This window comes from Colletotrichum siamense (genome assembly GCF_013390195.1).
Source record: "Colletotrichum siamense strain Cg363 chromosome Unknown KSG_Cg363_contig03, whole genome shotgun sequence".
Lineage (NCBI taxonomy): Eukaryota > Fungi > Ascomycota > Sordariomycetes > Glomerellales > Glomerellaceae > Colletotrichum > Colletotrichum siamense.
This window is the reverse complement of record NW_023501016.1, coordinates 1,906,491-1,926,213: the sequence shown is the minus strand read 5'-3', so window position 1 is coordinate 1,926,213 and position 19,723 is coordinate 1,906,491. Positions and strand designations below refer to the sequence as shown.

General features: G+C 55.0%; 6 protein-coding genes across 6 annotated transcripts; 1 reads left to right on the top strand and 5 right to left on the bottom strand.

Annotated features, from left to right (window-relative positions):
* Positions 1-61: 61 nt before the first annotated feature.
* CGCS363_v004520 (uncharacterized protein) lies at positions 62-1,431 on the bottom strand (the record flags this gene model as incomplete). The annotated part of the gene is made up of 3 exons (XM_036636369.1): positions 62-1,097; positions 1,149-1,194; positions 1,245-1,431. 3 exons carry the CDS (start codon positions 1,429-1,431, stop codon positions 62-64), a joined length of 1,269 nt encoding a protein of 422 aa, XP_036498800.1.
* Positions 1,432-1,858: 427 nt separating this feature from the next.
* On the bottom strand, positions 1,859-4,135 carry DBP7 (ATP-dependent RNA helicase DBP7; the record flags this gene model as incomplete). Its single annotated transcript, XM_036636368.1, has 1 exon — positions 1,859-4,135. One exon carries the CDS (start codon positions 4,133-4,135, stop codon positions 1,859-1,861), a length of 2,277 nt encoding a protein of 758 aa, XP_036497863.1.
* A 3,031-nt stretch (positions 4,136-7,166) lies between these two features.
* Positions 7,167-8,187, top strand: CGCS363_v004518 (uncharacterized protein; the record flags this gene model as incomplete). Its single annotated transcript, XM_036636367.1, has 2 exons — positions 7,167-7,688; positions 8,005-8,187. 2 exons carry the CDS (start codon positions 7,167-7,169, stop codon positions 8,185-8,187), a joined length of 705 nt encoding a protein of 234 aa, XP_036497862.1.
* Positions 8,188-9,880: 1,693 nt separating this feature from the next.
* On the bottom strand, positions 9,881-10,672 carry CGCS363_v004517 (uncharacterized protein; the record flags this gene model as incomplete). The annotated part of the gene is made up of 1 exon (XM_036636366.1): positions 9,881-10,672. The coding sequence occupies one exon, from the start codon at positions 10,670-10,672 to the stop codon at positions 9,881-9,883; it is 792 nt and encodes a 263-aa protein (XP_036497852.1).
* Positions 10,673-11,808: 1,136 nt separating this feature from the next.
* On the bottom strand, positions 11,809-13,394 carry ERG8 (Phosphomevalonate kinase; the record flags this gene model as incomplete). Its single annotated transcript, XM_036636365.1, has 2 exons — positions 11,809-12,883; positions 13,120-13,394. 2 exons carry the CDS (start codon positions 13,392-13,394, stop codon positions 11,809-11,811), a joined length of 1,350 nt encoding a protein of 449 aa, XP_036497844.1.
* Positions 13,395-15,247: 1,853 nt separating this feature from the next.
* On the bottom strand, positions 15,248-18,727 carry CGCS363_v004515 (Pentatricopeptide repeat-containing protein 5; the record flags this gene model as incomplete). The annotated part of the gene is made up of 1 exon (XM_036636364.1): positions 15,248-18,727. The coding sequence occupies one exon, from the start codon at positions 18,725-18,727 to the stop codon at positions 15,248-15,250; it is 3,480 nt and encodes a 1,159-aa protein (XP_036497843.1).
* Between the last annotated feature and the right edge of the window lie 996 nt (positions 18,728-19,723).

Here is a 19,723-nt window from a genome sequence, read left to right as displayed (position 1 = left end):
GAATGACAAGCCTTCTTGGTATTGAATTATTAGATTACATTAATTGTGTGAGGAGTCGAGCTCATAAGAATGATGGAATGATATCTCTCGAGTCCTGAGTTTCCGCCTTCTTCACGGGCGCTCGCCGTGGTGGCCTTGCCCTTGCAGTGCGATTCTTGAAGCGCGTGAATATGTCGTCATCTTCGTCATCGCCGTCATCGAAAGCAGGCGTCGTCGTTGCAGTCGTGCTGTTTGATGAGGAGCTGCTCATCGGTCTTGCCGTTGATGATGTATGCTTCTCAGCTCCAAGCCGTGGCGTTCTTGCCCTTGCAGTGCGATTCTTGTGGCGCGTGAAGATGTCGTCTTCGTCGTCACCATCATCGGCAGCTGGCGTTGCAGTTCTTGTTGTGCTATTCGATGAGGAGCTGCTTGTTGGTCTTGTCGTCTGTCTTTCTTTGGATACACGGGAAGCATGCCTCGCGGCTCCAAGCGAAGTAGCGGCTCCCGCTCCCTTGGAAGCCGGCGCTGTGGACCGCGCCAGATCCTTTGGCAAAGGCCTCGATACCTGCGCTGACCTCACCGGTTCTCGGCTCGTTGGGGCCTTCACCGAGCCGCCAAGGTCATCGCTCTCAGACTCCGTTTCCTCTTCCAAATCCTCTCTTCTGCTCACAGGTGCAGATCTCCTCTGAGACTTGATCACTCCTCCAAACAAGCTCGTCTTCGTCCCCGAGTCTGCCCTCGTCAGCGTCGTGAGCGGCACCTCCTTCTTCTGCGGGCTGTCCATCAACCCCTGCAGCGAGGTGCCGTGCCACGGCATGCTCGTCTCGTCGCCACTCTCATCGTCGACGCCGGCCTCCTTCTTCGCTTTGCGGAGCGCCTCGCGCTGCTTCTTACGACGGAGCAGCTCCTCTTGACGTCTCCTCGCAATCTCGGTCAGGGATCCGACAACGGGGCGGGAGATGTTCTTGATCGTCTCCGCGTTCTGAGATTTCGTCTGCGTTTTGAGGCGTTGGTACTCCGCTGCGTGGAGATGCGCTGTGAACTGGCCGGCGACGGTGAAGAGTTCGTCCTCGACCATGCGATACTTGTCGTCATTTTCTAGGCCTTCAATCATGAAGCTGCGAGAGGTTCAGTGCTGCACGAACGTGTTGGTTAGGCAGAGAGCTCACATTTCCGGTATGGGCTGTGGTGGTGGTGAGGTTGAAGCACTTCGGTCTGCGACATCTGAGTGAGCGTCCGCGCTGCCGTGAGTGATGAGCACCTACCTCTGAGGAGGCCATTCAACCGTGACGATTGTTGCTTTGAGTTGCGCGACGTTGGTGTCGCCTTCTGCTTTGGCGTGGCGCGTTGCGGCGTCGCTGCTGAACGAGACGTCGACGGCTTGGTGGCGGCTTTCGCGGGTGTTCGTACTGGGTCGACGTCGTCGCGCGCCCAGGGCAGTCGTCGTGTCATGTTTGGAGGGGTTGCGGTCGCGTGCGATGTAAAGATTGACCAACGCTGATCCCTATTAATGACATGTTATGAGTTTTGAGGGTGAGCTTTCGATTTGCGACGCGCGGGTTCTCGAAGACTTCGCGGAAATGGATTCAGCGTCTCAAGGTCGATGCTTCGTGAACGGTTTCGGTGAGATTAGGTAGCCGTCCGGGTGGTCCAGTGCTGTGTGAGCTAAAGTAGCACTAACAATTTTGCGGGGGATGACCAGCCTCGATTGCTGCATATTTTCGATAGCAGCTTCCATCACAGAAGGTGCAGAGGCAAGAGCATTTGTGTCGACAAATAAAATTACCCAGTCTGGTATATGACCTTTTAATCGCTATAAACATGACCTTTTGTCTATAAACCTTTTACTGCCAAACATACACCCATGCACAAAGACAACTCAACCGAGGTTGAACTCGCTGGCCGCGTTCATGACCATCCTCATCTTCGCCTTCATCTTTCTCTCCATCTCGCTTGGCTCCTCGCCTCCACCAGTGTTGATGTCTTCCATGGCGTTGCCTGACGACTTCCTCTCGCCACGCCTGCCGGCAGCCTTCTGTTTCATAACAGTCTTCTTGCCGCTGTGGTCGCCGCGACCGACACCAGACGGCGCCTCACGCAGACCGTAGGCCTTCGCCATGTGACCCAGATGCAGCTCCGTGATGTCGAAGAAAACGCGCTCCTCCTTGACGTGGGTAGCGTATGCCCTGATGTGAGAGCGGAACGCCTTACGAGCCTCGTCGAGAAGAGTCTTGCTCGACGGCAGGAGAAGGCGCTGCTCGAGGTGGAGTTGGAGGTTCTCGGCACGAGCATTGAAGCTCTTGTCGGTTGCGGGCAGGGGCTTAGCATCGGTCTCGACGGGGAACTCCATCGGTGTTGTAAGGCCGCGCTGCAGAACAGTGTCGTAAAGCTCGGGCTTAGGAGGGGTGGCGTTCTTGGCCTTGAGGTGCTCAATGTAGCCTTCTTCGCAGCCAGGCATCAAGAACAGGACGGCCTTTCCGGGGCGACCGGCACGAGCGGTACGACCGATGCGATGAACGTGGTCGGCGGCGGCGAAAGCAGGGTCGTATTCGACGACAAGTTCGACGGAGGGCACATCGAGACCACGGGAAGCGATATCGGTGGTGATAAGGACTGTTGGGTCTTTGCAGCTGCTGTAGGACGCGAGCGTGGCCGTTCGGACGGGTTGGGGAAGGGAGCCGTGTAGCCTGTGAAGGACGATGTTGGTGTTGGCTGGTGACGTGATGTACCCGGCTGGGGCGACGGTGTTTGCTGTTCCAGAGGGATTGGCCGAGGATTTCTCATCCTCGGATTGTGGTTTGCGGAGGAGATCGAAGTGGTAGTCGACGGAGTCGGCACAAGATAAAAAGACGATGGCCTTCATTACCGAACCCTTGCGTGAGAATGTTGACTTGAGGAGCGAGATGAGAGTAACGAGTCGCAATTTGGCAGGGACGATAACGTAGTTCTGCTTCAGCTGCGCCGGCGCCTCAAACTTGACCTCTTCAGCGCCATCCTGGTCCTCTTCAGATGTCGTGACGTGTACGGCATCCTCCAAACTGATCTCGCCAAGCTTCTGGACGTTCATCTTCATGGTAGCGGAACACAGAACGGTGATACGGCGCTTCGGCAGACCAGCGAGAGAGACACCATTTGCCGTCGTGTCTGAGAGACCGCCCTCACGAATCTTGCCAACAATGGTACGCAGCTCCGCCTCGAAACCCATCTCCATCAGACGATCGCCTTCATCGAGGACCAACCATCTGACAGTACCGACATCGAGACTCTTGGTGTTGTTGAGATGGTCGCTCAGACGACCGGGTGTGGCAATGAGAATGTTGACGCCTTTCCTCAGACGGCTCTTCTCAGAGTGCTTGCTTTCACCACCGATGACGGTCGTGCTGACTAGATAAGGTGGAAGAATCTTGGCGAGGACAACATCAATCTGCCGGCAAAGTTCGCGTGTCGGCGCCAAAACGATGGCAAAGAGGCCGGAGTCTCTCTTGATCTGACCTTCGACTGATAAGATCCGTTGGAGGATGGGAAGCAGGTAAGCCAGAGTCTTTCCGGAACCTGTTTGCGCCTGCACAAACGCATCGCTGTCTTCTGTGATGAGTTGCGGGATGACCTTGGCCTGGATTGCAGTCGGGGCCTTGAGCTGAATCTTGTCCGACAGAGTCAGGGCGAGACGTCGTGAGATGCCGAGGGCATGGAAACTGGCAGCTTCGGCGGACAACGCCGCGTTTGACGGTTCTCTCACAACTTCCTCAACCTTCTCTTCGTTCGGGTCGTCAAACACAGTCTTCGGTGTCGGGTTGAATGAGAAAAGTCTTGAAGTAACCTGGCCGTCCCTCGGCCTGCCGCTGGAGATGCTGCCTGGCGGCAGCTTGCCGGTCTGGTAGGAGCTTGGCATCGGAGGGTCGGCTCTTGGTCGCTTCGCCGGACGCTCGTGAGAGCCGTCGTCATTGTCGGCTCTGTGAGACTTCCTGTTTCCGGGCGTCCATCTTTGGGTCGGCGGGGCGTCTGAAGATGGTGATGAAGGACGTTTGTCGCCGCCCTTGTTCGCAATTCTCTGCGCCTTCACTCTGTCGCGCCATCGTCCTCCCTGGATCTTGACGTGGGACTTGATGGGACCCGTCCCCAGGTCAAAGTTCATAATCATGCCATCGTCCGCCATTTTTGCTGATGAGATGCCGTCGGTCGCAGCGATGATGAAAGGTCACTGAGGCGAAGCCGAAAAATAAAATTTCAGAAGCAGAGCCTTATCGCGATCGGCGTTTAGATAATGGCTCCACTCTTGTGCGTCGCCCCGCATGACGCTTGGATCCACACCCGGTTTCCTGTCACAGTGGCGTGTGCCCGGTGCTGTGCATCGACAACACTGAACTACTACCTAGGTAGATACGCTCAATCCCATGATAAGAGGCCGGCCCTTGGGTTTGCTCATCAATAACATCGCAACAGCATCATTTCAATTCCCCTTGAATGCTGAGATTTTCCAATCCATCCAAACTCAATCTATTGCAATGACGTTCATCCGGTGGTCCGTAAGGCCGGCCTCTCTCGTCGTTAGACTTACAGGCTCACTTGTTTCCACACAATAGTTGAGAAAAAGTCATTCTCCATGTCTTCTTTAAAATCACAAAGTTGTTTACGCCTTGTTTTTTTTCCTTGCTTTTGAGGAGTATCTAAGTGAATCACTGAGCCTCCTTATCGCGCCCCGCCCTCAAAAGACATACGCAAGGTGCGCCTTCAAGGTCTCGCCCTGGTTGCAAAGCTTCTCTACCTTTTGCCCCTTCCTGCTGATTTCTTTCCCTAGTCAAATACTTGCCAATCCTTCAACGACATCGTGGACTTCTCTGCCGACGATATGGATGATGCTACGCTGCAGCTGGTTCTCCAATTGCAGCAGGCCGACCTCAAAGAGGACGACGACGAAGAGGACGACGACGAAGAAGAGGACGTTGGCCAAGCAGAGGATCAAATTGGAGAGACTGAGAACCGGCATGATGATGTAAGCGCGGAATGTCCGACCCCTCGTAGGTGGTGGGAGACTCTTATGCACGCGGGATTTGCCAGATGGCGGGGGACCATCCGAACACAGAAATGCGACATGTGTATGGATGAGCACCCGCAGACCAACCTTTACCAGACCACCTGAAACCACAAGTATTGCTCAGGCTGTCACATCAATATCTTCGAAGCTTCCATTACCGACGAGAGCCTATTCCCTCCTAAATGCTGTGGAAATGCGTTTCCTGTCACAGAGCATGTCCTCGGCAATGAGCTCGTGGAAAGATGGCGCGTGAAGGAGGCTGAGTACACGACACCCAACCGAACATACTGCCATGTCCCTGCCTGCTCTGCATTCATTCCTTCGAGCAATATCAATGGGGACGTCGGTCATTGTCCAGTATACTGGCATAGCACTTGTACTCTCTGCAAAGGCCCAGCGCACCCCAACTACGCCTGCGAGCAAGACCAGTCAACCCAAGAAGTCCTTCGTATCGCTGCCGAGAACAACTGGCAGAGATGTCCCCGCTGTCAAGCTATTATCGAGCTGAATCAAGGATGCTACCACATCAGTAAGGCAACCATCCGATCATATCCAACTCAAGATTCGCTAACAAAACCTCACTAGCCTGCCGCTGCCACAACGAGTTCTGCTATCTATGCCTCGCAGAGTGGAAGACATGCGATTGCGACCAGTGGGATGAAGAGGACCTGCTCGATGCCTATGAAGAGAACTACAACGCCGCACATGGTGGCATACAATGAAGTCCTAAAACACTGGTGTAGGATTCGTGCATTGTCTTCATTCAATCATTTGTATCACGGGTCTAGAAAAGTAAGGCTATATCTCAGAGAAATCACCAAAGTCTTCTTCAAAAGGCCAGTTCACTTCACCGGCGGAGCTTACGCATCAAGAAACATCATTATGATTGGAAGTATTCTTCATGAATTCTGCTAGCCGGGCAGTGTTAGCTGGCCATCCGGGCATTGTCCACTACATAAGCAGTATAAAATCTATCTGTCCTATATCTATGCTAAGACGACTATCCTTGCGGTTGTTATCGTTTTTGTTATCACTCTTGTTATAGCTATCGTCGTCGTCCATCGTTATTCCTATCTACCTCTACTATAGTCCTTATTAGAGTATAGGTACACTACGATATATTTAAGCGGGAGAGACACTGCCCGGCTACCAAAACTCTTCGTCATATTTTCGGGCTGTCCTTGACGAACTTCAGTGCTGTCGGCAAGTTGTGTGTTGCCCTCAAAACCGGCCGTCTTGCACCATTCCACTCAGGCCATTTGAGACCCCTGATTCCTTCGTCGAAAGGTCTCTACAAACTCTCACATGCTCAAGTAGCTGTCGCAGAACGACGGTAGCATTTCCGCCAAAATAATATTGCAACCTATTCAACATTAGTTTGTTCAGCCAAAATGTTATCGTTACCCTCATCCCTGGGCCCCGGTGAAGTTCAGACGAGGTTTATCAGGCGATTCTCACTGGCTCAGTCAGTCGTCAAGACAACTTCTTCTCCTAAGGCGTGTCTGGGTTTACCGGCCATGTACCTTGTTCAGGTATGCCTCGGCGTACTCAGGAAAGTTCCGATTTGGTCGCATCATCTGAAAGCAACCAAAGACCGAAGGTTCCTGTGGTTTGGGTTGGAGTGAATGATGCAATCGTGCCCTCGCCAGGGGTGCGCCTGGAAGCTTGCGCATCGGCTGGCTGCTATTCCCACATGTAATTCGTCCACTCCGACGCAGGAGGCCGTCTACATCTGGAAGTCAAATACCAAGCCGTCGGCAACCCAACAGAAAAGCATCGAGCTTCAGATTTCGGTCCCGGAGGACGTATTATTTTATTTCAGCTGCCCCTGCCTTCGCTTCCAACTGATCTGCACCATTGTGCCCGGCTGCATTCTTCTGAACAGGCGCAGGCTCCCCAGCTGCAACAAGTCATCTCCATCTTGCACTTAACTTCCAACTCCAATACTTCCTTGCTTAAGTGTAATTTGTCAGCATTTCTTCTTGAGACCCATGAGCTTTCCCCGGCAGTAGAGTCCTATTTCACAATTTCGATCTGAAACGACATCTCATCCGTCTCCTCTCGGGACTCGAACGGCTTTTGATGAATCCTACTCCTATCCACCTCGAACCCTCACTAATCATCTCTACTCATCTCATCTAATTGGGCCAAGATGCTTTGTCACGACATCGACGAGGAGACCCTGCACCTGGTCATCCAGATGCAGCTCGAAGATCTAGAACATATGAAGAATTGCAGAAAGGGCAAGCAGAAAGAAGGTAGTCTTCCTGACTCGGAATTCGCCTTCGAAACCTACCAGTCTGAACTCAAGACATGTGAGCAACGAGTATCGGACAGGGCCATGAGCCGGAGCATTCAAAAGGCCACCCGTACAGATGGTAAACTTGTGACAGTATTCGCTGCACAGGAGAGGCAAGCTGAGCGCGACAGAGAGATGGCACTCCGCCTTAGCCGCGGCGAGACAGTCAACCAGAACTCCTTTCAGACTTCTGCTAATTCAAAGACCACTTCCCCAGACGAAGATGTGTCCGACTTAGACGCCGACATGCTTTGCAAGCTTCAGAAGCTCTACGTTTCTGGAGACGCCGACGACGACGAGACTCTAGACCAGCCAGAGTCCTCCTCCTGGGCAGCTTCGCGAAGCGACATGGATGGCACCGCGAGGCCCGTCAAGGTAGCGAAGGAACCCTGCATCAGCTGTCAGGACAGGTTCTCCGTCACGAAATTGTCCCGCTGTCCTTGTAGCCACCTCTACTGCCATGACTGCCTCCGAAGTCTCTTTGAAGCATGCCTCGCAGACGAATCTCTTTTCCCGGCACGTTGTTGCGGTCAGCAAATTCCCGTTGACGACCATCGCCCCGTCCTCGGCTCCAAACTCGTGGGCCAGTTCCGCGCTAAGGAGGTCGAGTTCTCAACCCCGAACCGCACGTACTGCCACCAACCCACCTGTTCAACTTTCGTGCCTGTGGAGTTTATTAAAAACGATATAGCGACGTGTCCGCGATGTGTTTATAAAACATGCGCCATATGCAAAGGCGCAGACCACCAGGGTGAAGACTGTAGCCAAGACACCGCTACGCAGTTTCTGCTACAACTCGCCGCCGAGAACGGATGGCAGCGATGCTTCTCTTGCCGACGCGTTGTGGAGCTCGAGCATGGTTGCAATCATATGAGTGAGCTTCCCATCATACCTGCCTCTACCGAGCGTTCGGCTGAACCGTTCTTGAGCCTGTCACTGCGGTGCCCAGTTCTGCTATACATGCGGCCTGAAGTGGAAGACATGTGTATGCGAGCAGTGGAACGAGGAGCGACTTTACGCTCGCGCTAATGCCATCATCAACAGAAATGCTGACGCTCGGCATTTCGACGCTGAGAGGAGGGCACGGCTGGTTGAAAGGGAGGCACAGAATCTGGTCCAGAACCATGAATGCACCCATCAGGCCTGGAGATATCGCAGCGGTGTCTTCAATTGCGAGGAATGCCACGACACTCTGCCTCGATTCATTTACGAATGCGAGCGGTGTCGAATCCGTGCTTGTCGGAGGTGCCGTTTCAATCGCTTTTAACAAGAACACCTTCCTCCCAGCGTTCATCATCTAGTAAAACAGTTCGACGATAGAGCCAAACTTGTGGGGTTTAATATTGATTATTGCTCTGGAGCAAAGGGTATCAGCACTGCTGGAATTGGAAGACCAGAAGGAGAATCACAATGGGGTACACTAAGACTGCTGCAGAGGGTGACGAGGTGAAGGATAGGAAGCAAACTGACTTGGCCAAGCTGGGGACAAAAGGGACCGTCATGCACGTAGACTGAGAGAAAAACCTTGAATGCGATCACAACGATTGGAGGACAAGCCAGAAGGCGGTTTGTCGTTGGGATTTACGGAACGTCCCGTACTATAGGCGAGATCGTATGCCGTCGTCGTCGCTACCATCGTCGCCGAACTACTACTATCATTGCTTCTACCACCAGCTTTAGTAGGAGTAATTAACTACACAGGAAACATTTCCGTATAGACACAGGGAAGTTGGGCGGTCTCATGTAAATGACGCGATCTCTCTTTCAGAGAGTGCTCTCAAGATGAGACTTTGTCATTTGCTAGCTACTTAAGCTTCCAAGATGAGGTATTTGCGAATTGCTCAAGAGTCCAAGATGGACGACTGCTCTCCAACGGCCTACCCCATGCCAGTCATATTTGAATCCCCGTAATCTCATACGATGCCAGTAGTACTCTCCCTTCCTTCTATTCAGGTAAATCGGTTGAACCTGCATCTCGCACAGGACGGCAGAAGACAGTCGTCGCATCGAAAGATGAACTCGCTCAGCCTGTCATTGCACCCCTCACAAGTATGCTCACCATAAATTTTGGTCCAACGACCATCATGCTCGCATGCATGGTTCCGTATGGCATTTCGCCGGGCTCGAGTCAAAGCAGCAGCGCGCTGCTGGGGGGTCATGTTCCGGGCGTTCGGCGCTCTGTTGACTCGTTGTTCGGCGCCAGCAAAAAGCCTCGGCTCGTCCCATTGGCGACAAGTGCAGGTCTTCCAGGATGCTTCGCAGAGATAACAAAACTGTCCTCCGCAGCGGCAAGCTGAGGATCGTATGATCAGCGGGGACCTGGGATGTGCATGTATCTTCGGAATAAACTCACTCATGTGGTAGCAGCCCACGTTCAGTTCAACGATTGCCCGGCACTTGTTGCATCTTGACCACTTCTTCTCGGCAGCCAGCTTGAGAACTGCTTGTGTCGCTGTATCTTCCTTGCACACTTCGTCGTGTTTGTGCTCCATGCTCTTGCACAACACGCACGTCTTTGCTTCACATACAGGGCAGGTTGCGATGCCTTCTTCGATGCTGGTAGGAGGTCAAAATGCTGAGCACTGAGGCTGATGACAGTAGGTTCTGTTGACCGTCGAAAATTCAATCTCCTTGGCGACGAATTCCTGCGTGAGGTGCTTGGGTATGATGTGCTGTACCTGATCCGTGGGGATGGGTTTTCGGCAGCATCGGGGCGGAAAAAGACTCTCGTCTACCAGAGACAGACGGAACAGTTTTTGCAAACAAGTGGCGCAGTAAAGGTGGTTACATGAAGCGAGGTAAAAGGTGCTTGCATCATAGTCCTTGGTGCAAGAAATGCAGGATCGGGTCTCTGGCTGGTCTGGACTTCTTGATCTTGTGCGCTTCGAAGTTTCTCTGGACGCACCCCAGGAGGAAGACTCGGGCATGTCAACGATAGAATCATTGTCGGAAATGTCGGTGTTGCAGACTGTATGGACAGCATCTGCGGCGAGGATCTCCTCGGTGACGATCTCATCCGCGACGATCTCCTCGGCACTGGAGCTCTCAGCTGGCTGCGAAGTAATTGGGTTGCTTGCGTCCGGTACTGCCTGCTGCTCTGTCGGAGCTGTGATGGTTGTAACTCTTGGGTAGGTGCCTTCCCGGTGAGCGATACGTCTACTCAAGGCGCGGTCCGCGGCGAAGGTCCGGAAGGACGCAAGCTCGGCTTGGTACGTGTCGAAAGCCACGTCTGCGTCAGACCGATCGGTTTCTTTAGCTTTGCCCTTGCTTTGGTCCTGCAGTTCTCTGATGTCTTCCTGTTGCATCTGGACAATCAGCTGCAGCGTCGCTTCGTCCATGTCATCGAGAAAGGCAGACATGATGGCTTTTGGTGATGAGAAAGGTATGCCAGAAGAAGAGCTTGAAATCTTGGAAGGTTGCGTCGCTGCTTTCTGCACGACGGTCAGTTTTGCGCCAAGGCACTTGAAGGTGAAATCATTTCCAACAAGCCCTTTAAACCTGAAAGATAGGAAGGCGCCAGGATGAAGAGAGAAGGGGGAGAGAGATGGAGAGAAGCAGAGGAGCAGATAAACCCCCCGGAGATTGAAACTCACCTTTCATAGAAAAAGATTGATCGAGGTTGAAGAGGAGGAAAAGCTGGTGCGATAGTGATCGTCGAAAAGCGAAGGGAAGGTGGGTTGCAAAGGCGGCCGCGACGATGTAGAGAGAAAAGATGGAAGGAGGGAGAGAGGGGGTGATGATTGGGCGTACAGTTGAAGTGAAGTGATCTGGCCTGCAAGAGAAAATTCTACAGAGCTTCAGAAGCGTGTGGAAGGAGCATCTACTTGACACCCAGGAAGGAGCGCGTAGACTTGAATGAGTACGACAGTAGCAGAGATTACGATGGGGACGGCTACGACGACGACGACGACAGACAATACCAACGAAGGACAACAATGAACGACAGCAGACGATGACGATAGTGCTTGAACATAGAGTGCATATAAACTGATAGGAAAAGTAATTGCTCTAGCACAATAAAAATACGCAGTCTTATCTAGAAAGCCTAAATAGGTAGCAAAAAACAAAGTCTCAGCTTCAAATAGTTTCTGAACAAGGAGCAATCCACAAGTTGTTACACAGCGCTATGTCAAGAGACATATCATGAAAACAGCAAAAATGCAAAATGTAATGCGGCCAGTGTGGATTGAACACACGACCTTCAGATTAAGTGATTGAAGTTGACTTCAGTCTGACGCTCTCCCAACTGAGCTATGTCCGCCGCATTTGATTGGTGACAAGTAAGGGTCGAGGCTAGCCTATGTAGCGCATTTGTGTGGAGCACCCACAGAGACGACAGCTCACGACCACATCCCTCACCCGTTCAATCACCCAAGCTAGTTTTGCATCTTCGAAATTTCACGCTCAATTGTCGTTGCTATGTTCTAAACTTGCCGTTTTCTTTTTGAACTCCCTTCGATTGCTCATCGCCTCCCCTTCTTTCAAGAAAATCGCTTCACGAAAGCCACCCAGCATAAACCCCCAGCTCCTCCCTCCTCGCACCCTCCATCTCCCCCAAAACGCCCAACAACTTCACCCTCGCCCCCTTCTCCCGGCTCCACCCCTCCAGAAACTTCTCAACCCTCTTCCTCGTCTCCTCATCATCCCTCATCACCAGCGCCAGAGCGTCAAACCCGCCCGCGCCTGGCACCACGCCCCCCAGCACGCCCTCCACCCCGCTCACCGCGTCCAGCAGCTCCGTCTGGCTCGGCGGCTCAATCGGCACCCCGCTGCCCTCGCCCATCTTCCTAATCAGCCCCCTCACCTTGCCGACCGCCTCGCCAACCTCCTCGGTCCGTCCATCCTTCAGTACCGCCGCCAGCGCCTCATTCCGGCCCTGCAGCTCGTCCCACAGCGCCTTGCTCCCCGCCGCGTCCTCCTTGCGCCACGCGAGCACCTTCTTCACCATGCCCACCGTCTGGCTGCCGCAGTCCACGTCGCACATGCGCAGGCACAGGCCCGGCGCCAGGCTGACGCTCTTGTCGACCTCGACGTCCCACCCCTGGAACTCGTCCACCTTGCGCACCAGCGCCTCCGCGAACCCGGGCTGCCCCGGCGCGCCGAGCCCGTCGAGCAGAGACGGCGAGAAGCGGCGGTACCGGCAGCTGCCGAAGACCGCGGCCGCGACGTCGAAGCCGCTGCCGACTTTGCCCTGCGCGGCGCAGTGCGCGGCCTGCGCAAGGTTGTGCAGCGTGTGCTTGCCGGCCTCGGAGGACAGGTTGAAGAGGTTGGAGGGCAGGTGGTGCGTGAGGAGCGCGGCGGTGAGGGAGGTGACGAGCGCAGCGGAGGAGCCCAGGCCGGTCTTGTGCGCCTCGCTGAGGGTGTGGGGGTACCGCGCGAAGCGGCCCTGCTGCTGGGCGGCGGCGCCGGGGGTGGTGTCCGGGAGGGAGTAGTAGTCGTTGTCGGCGAGGATGATGAGGCGGGTGGATGTCAGGGCGTGGTTTGGGCGGCGCTTGCGGATGCTGGCGATGTAGGTGAGGGCGTAGGAGAGGGTGGTCTCGACGAAGGGGTTGGGGTTGATTTTGGAGCCGCTGGGGGATGGTGTCAGTGACTTTTCAACTCTGGACGTGTGGGATGCTGGTGAGGTTGGTTCATCGAGGCTATTATCTCACATGAGATCTCACATCTCGAAGTGAGCGATATCAGCCCCTCACCGCAACCACCGACCCCACCTCACCGACAACCATCACCACTTCACTTCAACATATCAAACGTGACGAAGCCTGATCCAAGCCGAAAGGGAAGCACGTAATGAGAAGCAACTTACACCTGCAGCTGCGTGACGGTGATCCCCCCATCCTCAGGCGCGAGATGGAACCCGTACCGCCACGTCGCGTCGAGGAACTGCGGGCTCTCGACGATAATCTCCGTCAGGTGCACGCCGGGCGACGTGTGGATCTCAGCCGCGACGACATTCACCCTCGCGCTGAGCCCGAAAACGAGGCCCGTGTACGCCCGGTCGAGGACGAGATACCCGCCCGCGAGGAGCACCTTCCCGGGCGCCGAGACGGCGGTCGCGGTCGTGTCTGCTCCGGCCGTCATTTTTTTTTCTTTTTTTTCTTTCCTTTTCTTGCGACCTTCCGTCTCTTGTTCCCCAACTGCTTACTCAAGGTAGTCGCTCGATGACCGGTTGTAGTCTGTGAACTGTAGCCTTATGTTGAAGGGCGGGCCTTCTCGTGTTACCTACTTTAACGTGAACAAAATGTCTCGGGCAAACTGAGGAACTTCGTCTTATATAAGCTAGGTATCACTTAGAGAACCCCTCTGTTCTCTACTTATTTGTGATTACCTAAGACGCGCTCAACTAGCTTACCTAAGGTATCCGTACTCTACCACAGAGACGACGGAGGACGGAGACGGACGACGGAGACGAATAACGACAGGGACAACAGAGACGAGGATAACGATGATAACGACGATAGCGACGATAAGGCAGGAGCGTCTATTGTCTTTCCCGTGCTCGCTTAAGCTGTGCTGCAACCTGCCGCTTTGCCGAGTTGCTTTTCTCAAAAGTAGATAAGAGAGAAGAGAGGGCAAGATCGCCAATTGGAACAATCTCAGCGGGAAAACCGCAGTGTGTACCTTTTTGAAACTCCGGTCTGAAGTTGCAACCAGAGGAGGTCAAAGAGGAGGGTGAGTTGATGACGCAGTCGTGATGGAACCGTAAGGCAGAAAGTTTGGGCCAGCGTTGAGGGAAAATAAAGAGGCGGACGACCTTAGGTACGCATCGTGGGGGGAAGAGACAGTGCTAAAATACAGTAGCATCCGAGTCCGCCAATTCTGCCGCCTGCGCTGCTGCTGCATGATTGGTACCTTACCATGCCTGTGTTTGCCGCGACTGTGTTTGCCCGCCCCATAAGCTCCGGCCCCCAACGCCGAGGACGGGAGTGACCCCATCCGTCCGTCCAATTGGAGCGGGCGAAACCCCGATGGATTCGTTGTCGAGCTTCTGCTGGATCAACTGAAGAATTCCAGCATGGCAGCAAACCAACACACACTATGCCTTTCTGCCAGACGTGCCTCCCCGATGCCCATAGCTGTCAGACCTGCTTCCGTCCAGGAGCTTGGGCCCGTTTCCTGTCTCTTCCGCGTGTTCTTGAAACATGCACGGCTTGCCGGACGTCAGAGCTGCCTTTGTAGGCACGGACGGAAGCGGCGGCCTCTTACTTGACAGGGGCCCGGCCTCTTCGAAACGTCAAATCACGCATTCGTCTTCACTTCGAGTAAGGATCAAGCTTTGAACAGTTTGACATAATCTTCTTGGAATGCCAATGTCTGCCGATAATATACATACAGCAGGATCACACGCCCCTTTCTGTCATGGGCATGTCGTAATCTGACCTTCGTAGATACCGTTATCCGTGTCCTCCCGTCCGTCCGACCCGTCCCTGATCCCTCTATGCTGCAGTCGTCGCGCATTCTACCCGCGCGCGCCCTTCTCTTTTTTATATGCTGAGTGGAGTAGTGTCTATCGTTTGTTGCGGGCCAATGGCCGTCATCGCTCGCTTTCCGAAAAAGCCCCTGTGAACGGGTGGCTCTGCCCCTTTGACCCTTTTGCTTCCGCAACGCCGTGGTAACCCGCCCCGAAACACGTCGGGGATGAATTCGACTCCCACACCCAAATTGAGACTCCTAAAAACCAAGCACAATGTGACATAGGAAACGAAAATGGAAAAGATGCCTCCGGCGCACTGCCGATTATCACAACCTAGCCGCCCATCCTACCCAGACACCCCGAACCCTCGGTCCACCGGCGTAAAAACACACAACGGGGTATCAAACAAAACGGTAGTTGAGGGCAATTACAAAGGAAATATGGTAATCTGAAAGGACACGCAGAGCTGCTGCTCAATGCGTGCTTCGATGAATTGACAAAAGATGGTTGCGGTCGAAGCTTAGTTTTGGGTAACAGCTTCCTCACCGCCGCCACCACCGAGAAGCTCGAGCACCTTGTTGACAACGGCGCTGGGGTAGCCGCGGCAAAGCATCTCGCCAACAACGCCCTTGGCCTTCTCGCGCTCCTCGACAGCGAGGAAGGCGCGGGTCATGGCCTCGTACGTGCTGGGTTCGCGCTTGTCGTGGACGACGGAGTCGTAAATGGACTGAGCCTTGTCGATGTTCTTCTCAGCAGCCCAGCCGTGGATCAGGGTGTTGGCGATGTACGGGGTCATCTCCACACCGCGGCGGCGCATCTGTCCGAGAATTGCCTCGGTGTCGGCAACCTTGTGGTTGGCAACCATGGCCTCGAACAGAGCCTGGAAGAGGCTGGCGTTGACAGAGACGGAGCGGTCGGCCATGACGGAGTCGAACACCTTGCGGGCTCCCTCCATGTCGTGGAGGTTGCAGCCGCGGGCGTGGATCAAGGCAGCGAAGTGGACGGGCTCCGGCTTCTGACCGGAGGCGCGGATGGCGTCGAGAACAGCCTCAGCCGCGGCCATATCAATAGGCTCCAGGGTAGCGTGGGTGTCAACGAGAAGCTTGAAGGTGTGCGCGGTGGGCGCAATACCCTTGGTCTTCATGCGCTCGTAGTAGGCAAGGACCTTAGACTTGTCGCGCTTGGTGGTCAGGAAGAACTGCATCATGCTGTTGTAGGGAGCGGGGCGAGCCTTGTAGTTGGGCATGGCCTCCATCTCGTCGAACAGCTCTTCAGCAAACTTCTCATCGCTGACACGGCAGAGGGCGTTGACGATAGTTCCGTAGGTGACAGAGGTGGGCTTGATTCCTAGAGCGCGCATCTCAGCAAAGTAGAACAGACAGTCGTCAATGCGACGAGCCTTGCCCAGCTTGCCAATCAGAGCGTTGTACAGGAAGGAGCTGGGCTCGACGCCCTCAGCCTTGGCACGGTGGAAGATCTTGACAGCCTCGGAAGCCTCGTCGAAAGTCTTGGCGGACTCCTTGAGGGTGGTGATGTAAAGACCGAAAGTGTTGGCAGAGGGGGCAGCTCCCATGGCGAGCAGCTCCTGGTGGTACTGCTCGGCCATCTGGCGGTTGCCCATCGTCAAGCAAGCACCAACCATGGCGTCCAGGATGGAAGACCAGCCGTAGCGAACGACGGCGTACTGGGGCAGGAGAGGAACGTCGGTGCGGGCCATGGCGAGAATGTCGTTGCACAGCTCCATCTTGCTGTCACGTGCGGCAGCAGAGATCAGCTTGGCGTAGGTGATGTAGCGGGGGTGACGGCCAGCACGGCGCATGTTGCGGAACCGGGTGAGAGCATCATGGAGCCTGGGACCCTTGCGACCGTGCGCGCCCTCCAGTTCATCAGAGATAAGCGAAGAGCCCTTGAAGTCGGTGTTGTGCGCATACGGGTCGAACGAATCCTCGAAGCTGGAGACAGTGGCGGTGGATGCGAAGGGAGAAGCGGAGTTGACCTGGGAAGCGATCTCACGAGGGTCTGCGATACCGCGGCTGGTCATGAATCGGTGGATAAAATCAACACCCTCCTCGACCTCGTCAGCGTGCTCCGGGCTAACTGCGCGAATTCTCTGGAACATCATCTCCGATTGAGACAGACCCTCAGCGACCTGGCCGGAGCCAATAAGGGCGATGGCAAACATGGCGGTGGGCTCGATAAGGGCGGCGGTGACAGGGGTCTCAGGGTTGCAGAGTATTCCCCAGTAGCGGGCCGCGGAAGCGACATCGCCCTCACGAACGCTGAGAGCCAAAAGTGCCATGGCGGGGGTGGCGACAGGCTGGAAGTTAATGGGCAGGTTGGCAAATGCCGCAATGGCAGTGAGCTTGTCACCGACGTCGGCAGCGCGGGTTGCCAGACTGCTCATCGGCTCAGCTCTCACCTCGGCCTCGACCACCTGAGCCCAGCGAAGAGCCTCGTTGAAGATGCCACGCTCAGTGAAGGCCTTGACGAAACCAGAGCTGACAATGGCATCCTTGATGTCGCCAGCGCGAACCTCGTACTCCGTGATGATCTTCTCGTAGAACTTCATGGCGCCCTCGACCTTGTCGGAAATGATGTAGGCGTGAATTACTGCGGCGTAAACCTCGGCGTCGAGTCTGTCGTTAAGAGAGGGCTCGCCCTTGTCATTAGCAATGGCGAGGTCCTTGTACTCATTGTAGCACTCGACAGCGCTGACCAGGTCACCGGCATTGGCGAATGCGGTGATCATGGCGGGGAACATGGCAGCAAAAGGAGTGACGCGGTTCAGCTCCATGTGCTCGTACAGGCGGAGCATGTCATCGACACGTCCGGCCTGAGCACAGGCAGAGATCAACTGATGGTAAGACTCAGCCGAGTAGGATGCCCTCTGGGTGAGGACGGACTTCTCAAACATCTCCATAGCAAGACCCAGTCTGTCGTCCTCAGAGAGGATGGCATGCTCAAGCTCATGGGATGCGAACATGAACTTGCCAGGCTCGTCCATGCCACCAAAGCGAACGCGCTTCTCGTCGAGGGACTTCTTCAGAGCAGCGACCTCGAGAGAGCGGGCCGCGAGAAGGCCAACCAAGATGTTGTAAGTGTCGCTGTCGGGGACCACCTTGCGGCGGAGCATATCAGCGTACACGTCCAGAGCCTTGGAAACCATCTCATTCTTGGCGTTGGGCAGGTGAATGGCGGCCATCAACAGGGCGTTGTAGGCACTGGCGATGGGGGGCACGCCGGCGACCAGCATGGCCTCGAAGACGGCCGGGATCTCAGAGTAGCGGCCATCCTCAGACAGGTGGTGCAAGTGGTCGGCGTAGACCTGGGATTGCGGGTGCACGGGAGGGGTAGCGGTGCGGATGCTGAACGGTGTCCTCGAGGGGTCGATGGCCGGGGAGTGGTATGAGCGGACGGCGGGGGAGGCTGATCGGACGGAGTGCTCGGAAGCCTCTTCCAAAGCCTCCAAGCGGTTCCTGTGTTCAATCTCCCTCTCTAATGCTGCGTCAATCTCGGCCAGGGCGGCCTGGGCCTCTGGTGGGATGTCGGATAATGCCTCTGCATCCTCGGCAGCGTCCTCGAGATCGAGGGCCTTGGGCTCGGCGGCAAGGACGGCCTCTGGCTCCGGCTTCCACTCAATCTGCCTCTGGAACTGGAACTGGCTCCATTCCTTCTCGAGATCCTCCTCGGAGGCCTGCTCCTGCTGCTTCTGCAGGGCCTCAAAGTACGCGTCTAAGCTTCCATGCTGGCTGGTGAGCTTCTCGTGGCGATGCTCGGGAAGACCGGTGGTTGTCCGCTCGTGGTGGAATGCGGACTGGAGCTGGAACGACTGAAGACGACCGAAGCGGTTGGTGTTCCGGCGGGCGAATGAGGGCCGGTTCTGGGTGTTAAGGATGGGATGTGTGGCAGCTACGACGGACTGGGCGTAGCCGTTTGTGAAAGATTTCGCGAATCCTTGACGGATGAAACTCTGGTAGAGGGAAGAGTAGATGGTGGGCATTTAGAACTCGCGGGGAAGGGGGGGATTCTGTGGTTGGATTGTCAGTCGCAATTGTCTGGAGATGCAGGATCGACAAAAAATTTGAGAAGCAGCAGCCAACGAGAAAAAAAAGATTTGCGCGGTGCATTGCAGTGTTCAGACGAAATTTCCGAGGTTCGTCTGCCGTGTTTGTTTCGCCACGGCAAAATCCCGGACGAGGGGCGGCGAGTCACCACAATTTTGCAGCGACGGGAAGGTGATCTCGTGAGAGGGCAGCAGGTGGGAATAATTCAACTTACACGGGGGAAAATGTGAAGAGTCCGTTGCAGGTTCATTTGACAGCACTGTAGCCGTCAAACAAACGCGCGAATCTGATTAAAGAAGGGGGTATAATTGGGATTGGAGGGAGGAGAGAGGAACAGAAGCTGGAAGTGAGAGCGAGGGGGGCGAACTAGAAGTATTAGAGATGCCGGTAGATTTTCAGAGTGACCGAGTGTGAGTGTGAGTGGCAGTGGCAGTGGGAGGAAAAGGCGAGCAGCGGAGCTAAGCTAGGGACTAGAAAGGTGGGAATTTGGCACACTGGAGCGGGAGCTTTGTGAGATCGGACGGAGTCAATGAGACGTACAGCCGAGTACCTACGGGCTACGGGCCACGGGGGACCCACGGCTCCTGCCATTGCCATTGCCATCCATGGACCGCAATGCATATGGCCCGCCTCAGTGTCCCGCCTCTTCACTTTGATTCAGCAGTCTTCTTCCAGTGGAGATCTGCGCCTTTCCAGGACCGTCTTTTTTTCTTGCAGTCTCTCCGCTGGAAGGAATGGGGAATGCGACAGAAGGGCACAGCTACGGGCGCGCTAGACCGGGGCATGAGGGTTTTGGAGGCAGGGCATGGGTGTTGCTGCAAGTGACGTTCACACTCATTTTCACATTATCATTTCATCAGTATTTGAGCAGTAGACTTTGAATATTGTGTGTTCTATGTCGAATACAGATACAGCAAGTGACTTCAAGCAAC